Raw genomic sequence first — 12,557 nt, 5'->3', positions numbered from 1 at the left:
GCTGTTGTCAGCCACGCTTTCAGATTCATTGGCCATCAGGGCTCGGCTCTCATCGTCTGAGCTGGAGTTATCGAAGTCGGATGATTCTGATGTGTCTTTGAAAGAATCAACATCGTCAGCAACCATCGCTTTCTTCTTCGAAAAGTTGTGATCTTTCTTGGCTTTCAGCTCTTTGCGCTCAGCTTGAGTCAGTTCAGGGCATTCATTTCGAAAGTGCCCTTTCTTTCTACATCCAAAGCATTCCATATCTTTGATGTCGTAAGCAGCTGACTTCCTCTCTCCGCTTCGATCTGTGGAATGTCTGGAGTTGCTTTCTCTTTCATTTCCTTTGTAGTGCTGCTTGTGGAACCTTTTGTACTTCCGGAACTTGGACTCCATTTTGTTGAATCTTTCAGTCAACAAAGCATATTGACTGAAGAAGTCCTCAGGGTTGAGTTCCGTTGGTTCATTGATCTGCTTCTTGCCTTCTCTTGTTGAGGCTTTCAGTGCTGCTCCTCTTGAGGTTGATGGACCATCTTCGTCTGATCCTCCAGCCTTCTTGATTCCAAGATTCCTCAGAAGGTCAAACTCATTTGCCATGAGATCAGAGAAAAGCTTGTTTGTCGGGAGCTGACTGAATCCTGGCTTATGCTGATGAGCGACTGAGTAGATCTGCCATTCTCCTCGTGGCAGTGCTCGAAGAATCTTCAAGTTGATTTCTCGTTGAGTGTATTTGTCTTTAGAAATGGATTGAACTTCATTCAATATTTGATTGAATCTAAGTTCCATTTCTTCGACAGATTCATTCTTGAGCATGAGGAATGAGTCAAACTTCTGGCAAGCTATGGATAGCTTATTCTCCTTAATTTCCTCAGAACCTACGCACATTCTTTCAAGAATGTCCCACATCTCCTTTGTAGTTCCGCACTTGATGATCTTCATGACATGTTTGTCGGGAACGGTGCCGGAGATGATGCTTTTGGCGAGGTTGTCAAGCTCATCTTGCTTCCTTTCTTCGGTGGTGAAGTCTGCCTTTTGCTTGGGCTGGACCTCATCGTAAGGATCCTGACGGGGATCGACATGAACCTTTTTGACGGTTTCGGTGATGGTGATTGGTCCGCTAGTGATGACTTCCCACATTCGGCAATGTTGGGCGGTGAGGAAGCTTTCAAGCCGAAACTTCCATATGTCGTATTTTTCAATACTAAACAAAGCTAGAGAAGATAATCTGTTGTGGTTAGTCTCCATAAAAAAATAGAGAACAGATAACAGCAGATAGAGCAAACAGCAAGCACAAAATGAAAGAGAAAACTTTTTCGAGACCTTTGAGAAAAAAGATCTAGTTCAATTAGAACCTAATCAGATACAGAGTGTTCTTACAAACAACCTGCTCTGATACCAATTGTTAGGTCCAGAGGGTCTCGAATAGGTGTATGGGGAGGGGGAATACACCTATGGGCTATTTTTAAAACTCCTCAATTAGAGGGATCTCAGATAGAGATCAAAACGAAACTTTACATGCAAACAAAGACACCTGTTCTACTGAAAACAGTTTTGACCAAACAGGGTTGACGACTGATACTGAAAACTCTTCAGTAGGGAGTTATCAGTTAAGTTGCTGGAACTTAACTGATGCACGTAAGGGCTTCAGTCGAGTTTGCTAAAACAGAGATGATAACACTCTTCCTGACTGTCAGAAGATAGATCAGTCAGACTGATATCATACGCAGCGAAAATTAAACTTAGTTTCACAATAGCCTTGGTGGAGCACATTATTGGTTTTTAGGTTTCTCTTTGCAGTTAATCAGTGTTCAGTTTATCAATTGAAATAACACAAGTATGAAAGTAAAACTGAAAGCTGTAAACAACACAGAGACTTTTACGTGGTTCGGAAAAACCCTTTCCTACATCCACGGTTGGTTGATCAGACCAACAATCCACTCCGCAAGTGCTTAACAGGTGCACTGCAAACCAAACCGTGTGCTTGCCGGGTGCACACAACCGTACCACTGAAGAAAACCCTTCTTCAGTACCCACACTTCACTCGTGTCGGATTTCTCTTGCTCAGCACAACCCGTGTTAAGACTTCTCACTCAGAGTCAGAGTACCTTCCTGAACTCCGAATCACTCAAATACTCTTTTGGAGGGGAGGTTTGAACAAGTGCCAACTATACTACAAAGAACAAGTTCTTTGAAGCAAGTTTGACCTTGGCTTCTGGGTAAACAGAGGTTTGCCTAAAGTCTAAGAGAATATGTGTAATCAGCAGTGACTGATTTTGGCTTTGGAATTCTCTTCTTCGATTCAAGCTTTGGGGAGGTTAAGCTTTAGGCTGAGTAGCAATTTCGGCAGAGCTTCAGCTTATGTCGTTGAATCGGTGAAGGTTGAAGTGATCCTCGAGTGCTATTTGTAGGAGAACTCTTGAATAGATCCGTTGGCGTAGAACGTCATCAAGATTTCTTTCGTTGGAGAGCAATTCGAATTTGGGCTGAGGCTTCAATCTTCGAGATTCCTTGTCTGGGTGGAAACGGCTCTCTTGATGGACAGGAGATGTGACGTCTCTGAAAAGTAACCACCAGATAGGAATGACCTCTGCAGAGATAAGGATATCCTGAGATCTCTGCATTTAATGCGGCTGTACTTTGTGAGTACGTGACTTCCTCTGAACGTTGGAAGATCAGTCCGAGGAGGAATGGTCAACTGATACTTGACTTTAGTATCAGTCCATTGCGCGCATTAAGTAATCAGTTCCTAACTGATTCTTCAACTGATACTTCAGTTGGTATCTGCAGTCTTCAATCTTCAGTCCTTCGTTCTTCAGTCTTCAGTCTTCGACACCGCAAGCTAAACTAGAACCGAACTCTAACACTTGAGTTCAAAATAATTCTAGTCTATTACAATTACGTCCTATGAATTTTGGTATCATCAAAACTAGGATTAGGATATTTCACAAGGTTCCCAACAGATTGGTTATATAATACATGAATTTTCAATTTAATTGAATTTTATCACGGGATTAAAATCCCTCCAAAGTAAAGCTAACATGAATGGTGAAGTTTGTTGTCTATATGCACTTGATTTGTGAAATGTTGATGTGTTGTTGAATCACCGTTGGTGTTTTGATGTAATTTGGGAGAAATTACAACATCCATGCCAACTTCAGTTTGGAGGAATTTGTCTCATAATATTCAAACTAATTGAAAGTTCATGTATTGTATCATCAGATTTAAAAGTCATGTACAATTCCAAAAATGACCTATAATTGGTATGTGTACCGGTTAATAACTCATACTCTCTTGTCTCCGTCCCATTACAAATATCTCATTATTTTTTAGCACATAAATTAAAAAATGTATACAAAATAGATAAAATAGGTTAATGAAAATTATTTAAATATTAGGTATAGAGAGAATATATTGCCAAAAAAGGAATTAGACATCCCTTTATAAAAAGTGGGACATTTGTAATGAGACGAATGGAGTTGTGTATATTAGAGGTGGCCAAAAAATTGGAACCGGGAACCGAACCATGAAATCGGACCGTCCGAGGCGGGTCCAAAACCAGAACCGTGTTAGGCGGTTCCGAATGAGAATCAAAATCGTGTTCGATCGATTCGATTACTATTCCAAGTTTACGAAACCGGTAATTTTCGGTTCAGAACCAGAACCGTGGAACCGCCAAGCCACCAGGAACCACCACTAAAACCGGCGGGAACCATCATTTTTTAAAAAAAATTACTATATTTTGAAGTGTTGTATGAAATGTAAATAATGTTTAACCATTTATTTAGGTTATAAGTGGTTGAGGATTAGATGTGAGATTGAGAAATGAGGATTGACCATTTTATTTAGGTTGTGAATGGTTGATGTTTAGTAAAAATTCGATGTGGGAATCATGTGCATTGAAAAACCATAAGTTCATGTGCTTCTTTTATACTCCCTCTGTCCCAAACGAAATGTCTTGTTTCCTTTTTTGGCAATACACTCTCTCTCTATACTTAATATTTAAATAATTTCCACCAACCCACTTTATCTACTTTATACACATTTCTTAATCTCCGTGCCGAAAAGAAATGAGACATTTCGTTTGGGACGGAGGGAGTATCATTTACTTTTATCTATCTCAAATTCTTATTCCCACATCGAATTTATACTAAACTTCAACCTTTTACAATCTAAATAAAATTGTCAACTCTCATTCCCACATCTAATTCATACTAAATTTCAATCATTTACAGCCTAAATAAATAGTTCAATATTGTGTACATTTTATAAACTTCAAACCATCACTTTAAAACATAAAATAAAAATAAAAAATATAAAAAAATGGTTCCATCTTTTGGGGCGGTTCATGGTTCGAACCGAAATCGTGACACTATGTTTTCGGTTCGGTTTCGGTCTCGTTTATGGAACTGTAGAACCAGCGGTTCCGGGACACCTCTAGTGTATAATTTATACTTCATGTGTTCACTAAGTGTGCGTTTATTTTGATGGATAAATTTATCATGGAAAAATGAGGGATAACAAAATTTTATATCTTTAAATGCCTCATTTTTTTCCCCCACATTTTATACAAAAGAGAATTTCACCATTTTTCCTTGGAGAGATAATATTATTCCTCATTGAAATGAAAATAAGGAAGGAAATGATGAACTTCTCTTTTGTATAAAATGTGAGAAAAGAAATGAGATATTTAAAGGCATAAATTTTTGTTATCCCTCATTTTCCCATGATAAATTTATTCATCAAAGTAAACGCACCCTAAATGAGTACTCATATTTCTTTTTTGATCCATCCATCAAATAAATATCCATTTCCTTTTTTAGTAAGTGTACTCCACAAAACACACTCACAATATAAATGTGACCCTTATTCCACTCAAACATACTCAATCAATTTCTTAAAATTCGTGTCATCCTCAAATAGATACTCATTTGGTGGATGAATGGAGTAATATATTAAAAAGATAGCTTTCAGTTTGAAATCAAATTGATTTGGTGGTAATTTTGTAAATAAAGACAACTTAAGATCATAATTAATACAGATATTCAAAATCAATTTCAATTTTAAAATACATAATACAAATTATGTATTATACTTTTCTTCATATCGAGTATTATTTTTTATCACAATAATAATTAATACTTTGATTATCTGGCCCAGATCTATGACTCGCGCCCAGACCCACGCCCTAGCCGCCACCCGACCCGGCTCACAGGAGAATTTGCGCTAAATTTAAACCTCCACCATAAAAAAATGTCCATATGGCACACTATTAAAAATGTTGGAAGGTGGTGAACACCACAAATATTATTGAAAATACAAAAAATACTAAGAAGAAAGTACAAATCATTTGTAATTAATTATATTCCTATATATCTTGCGCTAATATATTCAAATATATATAAATAAAATATTATTTAACAGACATGAATAATCACGGAAACACTTCAATTACAGATCTCGATCTAAGAATAGGAGAAATTTTATCATATGCAAAGCCAACACTAGAAAATAGTTGAGTGTTAGAAATTTTTGATATCATCTAATGATATGTGATGGAATAAACAGTAAAGAATAAAATTTAAAAATATACTTAATTTATACGTAAGTATAGTAGTCACACACCAATTCCTGCAGCTTCTCATGTGATCGAATCCACAATTATGGTATCTATATGTATTCCTGACAATCATTCAAAAATAAATTTTGACACCATAGTCCATACAAATATTACAATCATCTAACATAAGTCAAAATATAATCATTTAAGTATCAATCAATATAACACATTAAAGTTAAGTAACATACATTTATATCAAAAGTCAAAACAGTCAAAGTCAAGAAAGAAATATAGTGAGAACTGCAAACCTATTCAATAGCATAAGCATTTAAAGGAACAAAATTAATGATCATATCAATATTATGCTTAGGTTATCAAAATAAAAATAAAAACAAAAATAATATTCCATTCGTCCCATAAAATTATGCATAGTTCATTTATAGCACTAAACATCACAATCAATGTAGAATCATTTCTCCACTCACATTAAATTTTACAGGATTTCGTAAAAACTGTGCCGTCACATACTATACATGTTTTTATGGGACGAATTGAGTATAATTATATATTAAATAGATCCATAGTTGAATCTAGACAGGTCTGAATTTCAAAAATTTATCAAAATTCGAACCCAAATTTTTTAACGGTGGCCCAGATCAAGTTCAAATATGTCGATCCAATTTTTAGTCCAAATCCAGTAAAATGAATCTAGATTCACGAATTTGAACTGAATCCAAAATCCATTATCATATCTGAGTGTACACTCTATATGCTGCAAACCCAAAAAACGACTCAATTGGACCAAGAAGACCCTAATAGTGACCAAACCAACCACCCAACTATCGAACATCTTCAATATTTAATTAGCATATCTTTATTCCACATTACCAATATTTCTCATAAACCAATCACATTTAACTTTTTATGGTTTATTAATGACCAACCACCCAACCATAATATTATACAGTTATAGTTATAATATTTTTATTAAAATAAATTAAAATTATAGCAAAACTTATAAAAACTCAAAAAATGACAATAGGTGTTATAAGAAGAAAATAGGATAGAGAATACGTTATGTGTATAACTATGATAATATTGGTGTCTATTTATTATAATAAAAAATAATATTTTTAATAAGGGGTGGAATTAAAAGTACCCACCCCCTTACTAGGGGATGGGTATTTTTCATAGACATATTATGGAAGTGGGTATTTTAATATATTAAGTTTTTTGGGGTGGAATTAAAATAATATAATTGTTGGGGATGAATCCAACAATCACGAAATAGGACGTTGAGTACGTCCGGGGTCGGCGGACATTAGCAACCTGAAATCACAAACACGTTAGAGCCCTTCTCAGAGCACCGGTGGAGGTGTCGATGGACGGGCCTCCGACGCTCAAGTCAGTCAAACAATTCGAATTAATTGATAGAAAAAATGAATATAATGTGTAAAGATAATTGAACAGTAGAGTAAAGATGAGATGGTGAATCTCGTCGGTCGGACTGGTGTGACTGGCTGGTCTGTCAGACTGGTCAGAGCAAGCCTCAATCCAGAACATGAGAGCGTGGAGGCGGAGAGATCGAGTAAGTGAAGAGAGTTGAGAACGTGAGTAAGTGGAGTAGCTGAGAGTACGAATGAATGGATGAGTCTATTGACCTAGTTGGTGTTTATTTATACTGTGGTAGCATGACGGCTAGGGTTTTGCTGACACGTCTTCTTAAACCCTAGTCGTTATGATATTCGTGGAATTGACGTTCATCATCTCTTCTTGCCTTCCTCCCCAAGTCGTTGCCCTTTCTAGGGTTTGAGTCGACGGGCCTGATGACTTAATGTATGGGCTGAATTAATTGAGATTAATTCAGTTCTCGTATTGGGCTAGGTATTTGGGGCCTCAAATATTTATTTAAGTGGGCTATACAAAATTTGTCCACTACAATAATATATAAAGATATTAAATACTCCCTCCGTCCATGAAAGAACTTCCTAGGAGGGAGTGACACGGGTTTTAAGAAAAAATATTGTTGAGTGTATTGAGAGTGGATAAAAGGTAGTTCAGTGTATTGGGAGTGGTGAAAAAGTGTTATAATTAATATTGGGAGTTGTGAAAAGTGAAAAGTAAGAGGATTATAAGTGGTGGGGTATAGTCCAAAAATAGGTAGGAAGTTCTTTTGTGGACGTCCCAAAAAGAAAAGATAGGAAGTTCTTTCGTGAACGGAGGGAGTATTTATCTTAATATAAAAAAAATATCACAAACCAATGATAGTATGCCATGTGTCACCATATTTAACTCCAAAAGTGAATTGGGGTACTTCATTTTTCTGTTTTTTTTTTTTTTTAATTTCAATAAGATTTTTCCGCTTAATGGATAACCATTTGCTACCAATGGAAAATTGTGTCTCATCTTAAATTCAGGTGATTGGATTTGCACCAATGGAAACCATAAACTTTCGACACAATAGAAGGATAGATTTGCTTATTTTTAGATAGTGAATGGAGTCCCTTCTTCCATTCTATCCTATTCACTGGTACTGATCATTCATACTGGAAGCGGTTTTCTTGTCTTTTTTGTGTCAGCTCATGATATGATCTAAACGAGTCGCACATACACCCTAGTACATGTTCCTCGACGCTGAGGGCACCCCCGAAGAGCGGGCGATTTCGTGACATTTCGAATGGGCTGTCTTGTATTTCTAATAAGTTGTTTAATAGTTGGCATGTTGAGTCATATACATAATGGGCTGGTTTAGATTGATCCTAACCGGATTTTTTTTATTTAATATTTATATAGTCAACTCATAGATAAAATATCAAATCACTGATTTGCACAAAATCCATTTTTTCATTCAACTGCTACAAGATCAACAATTCCATAAGCTCGGGCTTCTGTTGCTGACATAAAAACATCTCTTTCCATGTCTTCAGATACAACCCATAAAGGTTTGCCCGTCCTTTGTACATAAACCTTTGTGAGGGTTTCGCGTAGTTTCAGCAGTTCTTCCGCTTCCAGGATAAATTCTCCCGTTTGTGCTTCATAAAAAGAACTAGCAGGTTGATGGATCATTACCCTGATAATAGTTCTATCTGGTGTGATGAAAGAAACAGAAAAGAAAGATAAAGAAAAATAGGAAAAAGGATAGAATTGAACAACCGTACGGGCATTATCTTTTATGCATTGCATACGGCTCTATAATGAAATTAACCCCTACTTTCCCGTTCAAGAAAGATAAAAATAGAATCTATCAACCCCAGATGGGTAAACGATCAAAATGCCACCCTTCTTTTTTTTTTTTTCGGAGAAGTTCAAAAATACTATGATGGCTCCGCTGCTTTCTATTTTAAAATGGATTCTTTTTTTTGTCTTTGATTCAGCAATCCCAAAGTTTCTTTTTGAGCTAACCAAAAAAGAAAATTTGGTTTTTTTCGCACTCTTTTTTTATAACTTAAATATTGTTAAGAGCCCATCGGTGTGAAAACAAATAAGTTTGTGACGCTGAATTGGACTTCCGATAGATAAGAGAAAGTCGGAAATATCTTTTATCTCATACTACTCTCTCGATACATAATCAAATCTTTTGAAAAAAAAAATAAAAAAAAATTCATATCGAATTCGAAGTGCCATGCTATTATTACTTAATATTCATATGGCGAAGGCATAGTTTTCTTTTTTCTCTCAAATAAAAAAACTTCATTGGCGCCAAGCGTGAGGGAATGCTAGACGTTTGGTAATTTCTCCTCCAACAAGAATAAAAGATCCCATTGACGCGGCCAATCCCATGCATATTGTATGGACTTCTGGTCGTACAAATTGCATAGTATCATAAATGGCTACTCCGGGTATTACCCATCCGCCAGGAGAGTTTATAAACAAATAAAGATCTTTGGTCTCATCCTCAATACTGAGATATACCATAAGACCAATAAGTTGATTCGAGATCTCGCTATCAACCTCTTGGCCTAAAAAAAGTAATCTTTCTCGATAAAGTCGGTTGAGTAGGGTAAAATTGTATCCCTTAGGAACCGTACATGCACCTTTTGATGCATACGGTTCAAAAAAAACAGCGAAGAAAAGAATCAATGTATAGATTCCAGCCCTCTTTCTTTTATTTTTCGAGTTTTTCTACCTTTTTACTTTTTCTTCAATTTTTTGAACCGCGGTTCAGCGGGCCAGCCCGTCAGTTCGGCCCAGAACTGACGGTTCCAAGATCTAATTTAATTTTAATTTTTTTTTTTAAGATCTTTGGTATGGTCTTTGCTTCCACCGTTTCCTTCGTTGATGATGGTGGAGCTGCCTTTTGGTTTGTTTTGCTGTTGTTTTATTTTCTTGTTGAGTTTGAGATGTTTAGTTTTTCGGATTTTTTTGTTTTCCTCGCGTCTTGGGGATGGTCTGCTCTTGTTTGTCTTATTTGGTCTTGTTTTGAGGATCTTTTTGGTTAGGGGAATGAGTCGGGTCTACTTCAGGACGATGGTTAGGCCGGAGTTCTGGAAGCGGTCCCATCTCCGCTCTTTTCCTCGTGCTGGTTTCTGTCTTAGACGGGTACTCTTTTTCCTTTCTAAGGTTTTTCCCTTTGGGTTTTCCTTAGAGAGGTTTTAACGAGGCTCGGCCCTTAGTCTGCTTACTTGTGCTTTCAAGGGTTCTTAGGGTTTTTTTGCTTTTCTTTCTTTTATAAAATCGCAATTTAATAAAAAAATAATATTTGTATCCTTGAAATATTTTTTTTGTATATAAATAGAATTTAATAAAGATATCAATTTTTATGCATTGTTTTGATTGTCAATGTGTTAGAATTATTTTTTCTTTATTGTATTTCAATATTTAAACACAAGTCATTTAATTTCAAAAAAAGAAATAAAAAATATTATAAATTTCAACACATGTAAAGTAAAAAAAAATCAATATTTCAATTCAACACAAGTCATTTAATTTCATAAATTATTTAACATTTGTAAGTTATTATATTTTTAATACTTGTAAGTTACTCTCTGCGTCCCAACTTTTAGTATCCATTTGAGAGTAGCACAAATTTTAATAAAGTGGTTATGTGTGTTGTGAGTGAAATGAATGTCACACCTTTTATGTGAGTGTTATTAAAATAATAAAAATGGAGTAAGGGTTCCACCTACTTTTACTAAAAATAGAAATGGATACTAAAATGCGGGACATCTAAAAAAGTAAAGTTGAATACTAAAAGCTGGGATGGATAGAGTATTATATTATTTAAGAGTTTAAGTTGATTAATTTCAAAATTATTTAAATTGAGTAATTTCAAAATTTAAATAGCACAACTTATATTTATAAGTTATTATATTATTTAAGTTGAGTAATTTCAAAAAATTTCAACACTTGTAAAGTAAAAAATTTCAAAATTTCTACACAAATCATTTAATTTCATAAAAAAGAATACAAAAAAAAGGAAGAGAACCGGAAACTGCCGGTTTCGGGCCCGAAAACCGGCCCTTCAACATAACGGTCAGGCCGGTTACGGTTCATAATTTTTTCGGCTTGGAACCGCCGGTTCAAACCCGAAACCGACGGTTCCTAGCCCGGTGGCAACCCTACAGCTGACCACAAAGCTTTTTGGTCTCTGCTAGAAGCAATCTATTTGCCCTCATCGCAATCAGATTCATTGTTGGGGCCAACATCTTGGCCGCTATCCCGTTTAGCGGAGGCTCCATGAACCCAACCCGATAATTAGACCTTTGATTTGAGTTTTATTGGGCTATATTTATTTTAGTCCTCATCAACCCCTTCTTCACCATGATTGACGTTATATTAAGGGTTCGTTTGCTATGTTGTATGGGATAATGTGTGATTGAATGTGATATCTATTAATTTATTAGATATCAATATCACGTTTGGTAAGATATACTCCATCCGTCCACGAAAGAACTTCTTATCTTTCCTTTTTGGGATGTCCACAAAAAAACTTCCTACCTATTTTTGGACTATACCCCACCACTTATAATTACTTACTTTTCACTTTTTCACAACTCCTAATATTAATTATAACACATTTTCACTACTCTCAATACACTCAACAACTTTTTCTCTACTCTCAATACACCCAACAACCTTTTTCTTAAAATTCGTGACACTCCCTCCTAGGAAGTTCTTTTATGGACGAATAGAGTATATAAAAAAGTGTTACGCTATCATACCTCCTAAGTGATATAGAATTCAAATGATGTATAGAAGATAACAAGCTGTGATACAGATTCCAAAGATACGAATAGTAGATAACAAGCTATTAATTTATAAAGTGCTATGATTTATGAAGCATACAATATACTAGGGTATTATAAATATCTATACTACACTTATCATGTATTACAAACGAGTCCTAACACTCAAAGGCGCAACTACAGAAAGAGTTAAGGGTAATTTTATTTATATCCCTCGTTTCACAAAAACACACACTAAAACTATTACACTAGTCATTTTTCTCACCATCTTTGCACTCCTTGTTTCTCTACTTCACATCTCATCTTTGCACACGTTGTCACAAAACATTAGAAATATTAAAAAATTAAGACCGACGAGAAACACACACATACCTTCCATTCTATAAATATGTTTTCTTATTTTACTCTCGCCACCTTTGCAGTGCAACAACGCTCTTAGAACTACCACCTGCTAAAGCGATGACTGATAAATTAATGGAATGCGCTTGGTCTTCTTTGTTTATATTTTTGGAGGCTATGTATAAATTTATTATTTTAATTTGGAACTATGGGATAAAATAGTATATTTATAATTTTTTATTATTATTTATTATTCCCTCCGTCCCACGAAACTTGATCAGTATTCTTTTTCGAGTTGTCCCGCGAAGCTTGAGCACTTTTATTATATAACAAAAGATTTTCCCTTCGTCCCCTTGGGATGGCCTAGTGGTTGGGGTGGTTGCCTGTTGTCCAAGAGGTCACATGTTCGAATACTCTCGGCCACAATAACCACTAGGTGGGGTATGTGTGTGGTTTGTATTATTTATAATGTAATTTCATCAAAAAAAAAAGAT

General features: G+C 35.5%; 1 protein-coding gene across 1 annotated transcript; it reads right to left on the bottom strand.

The window, feature by feature from the left end:
- Positions 1-8,281: 8,281 nt before the first annotated feature.
- On the bottom strand, positions 8,282-10,039 carry LOC131018470 (ATP-dependent Clp protease proteolytic subunit-like). Its single transcript, XM_057947188.1, has 3 exons — positions 9,998-10,039; positions 9,240-9,661; positions 8,282-8,609 (listed from the first exon to the last, which is right to left on the bottom strand). The coding sequence occupies exons 1-3, from the start codon at positions 10,037-10,039 to the stop codon at positions 8,384-8,386; spliced, it is 690 nt and encodes a 229-aa protein (XP_057803171.1). The 3' UTR covers positions 8,282-8,383.
- Between the last annotated feature and the right edge of the window lie 2,518 nt (positions 10,040-12,557).

Source organism: Salvia miltiorrhiza, chromosome 3, assembly GCF_028751815.1.
Source record: "Salvia miltiorrhiza cultivar Shanhuang (shh) chromosome 3, IMPLAD_Smil_shh, whole genome shotgun sequence".
Lineage (NCBI taxonomy): Eukaryota > Viridiplantae > Streptophyta > Magnoliopsida > Lamiales > Lamiaceae > Salvia > Salvia miltiorrhiza.
The sequence above is the reverse complement of the archived record's forward strand: the minus strand, read 5'-3'. Positions and strand labels throughout refer to the sequence as shown.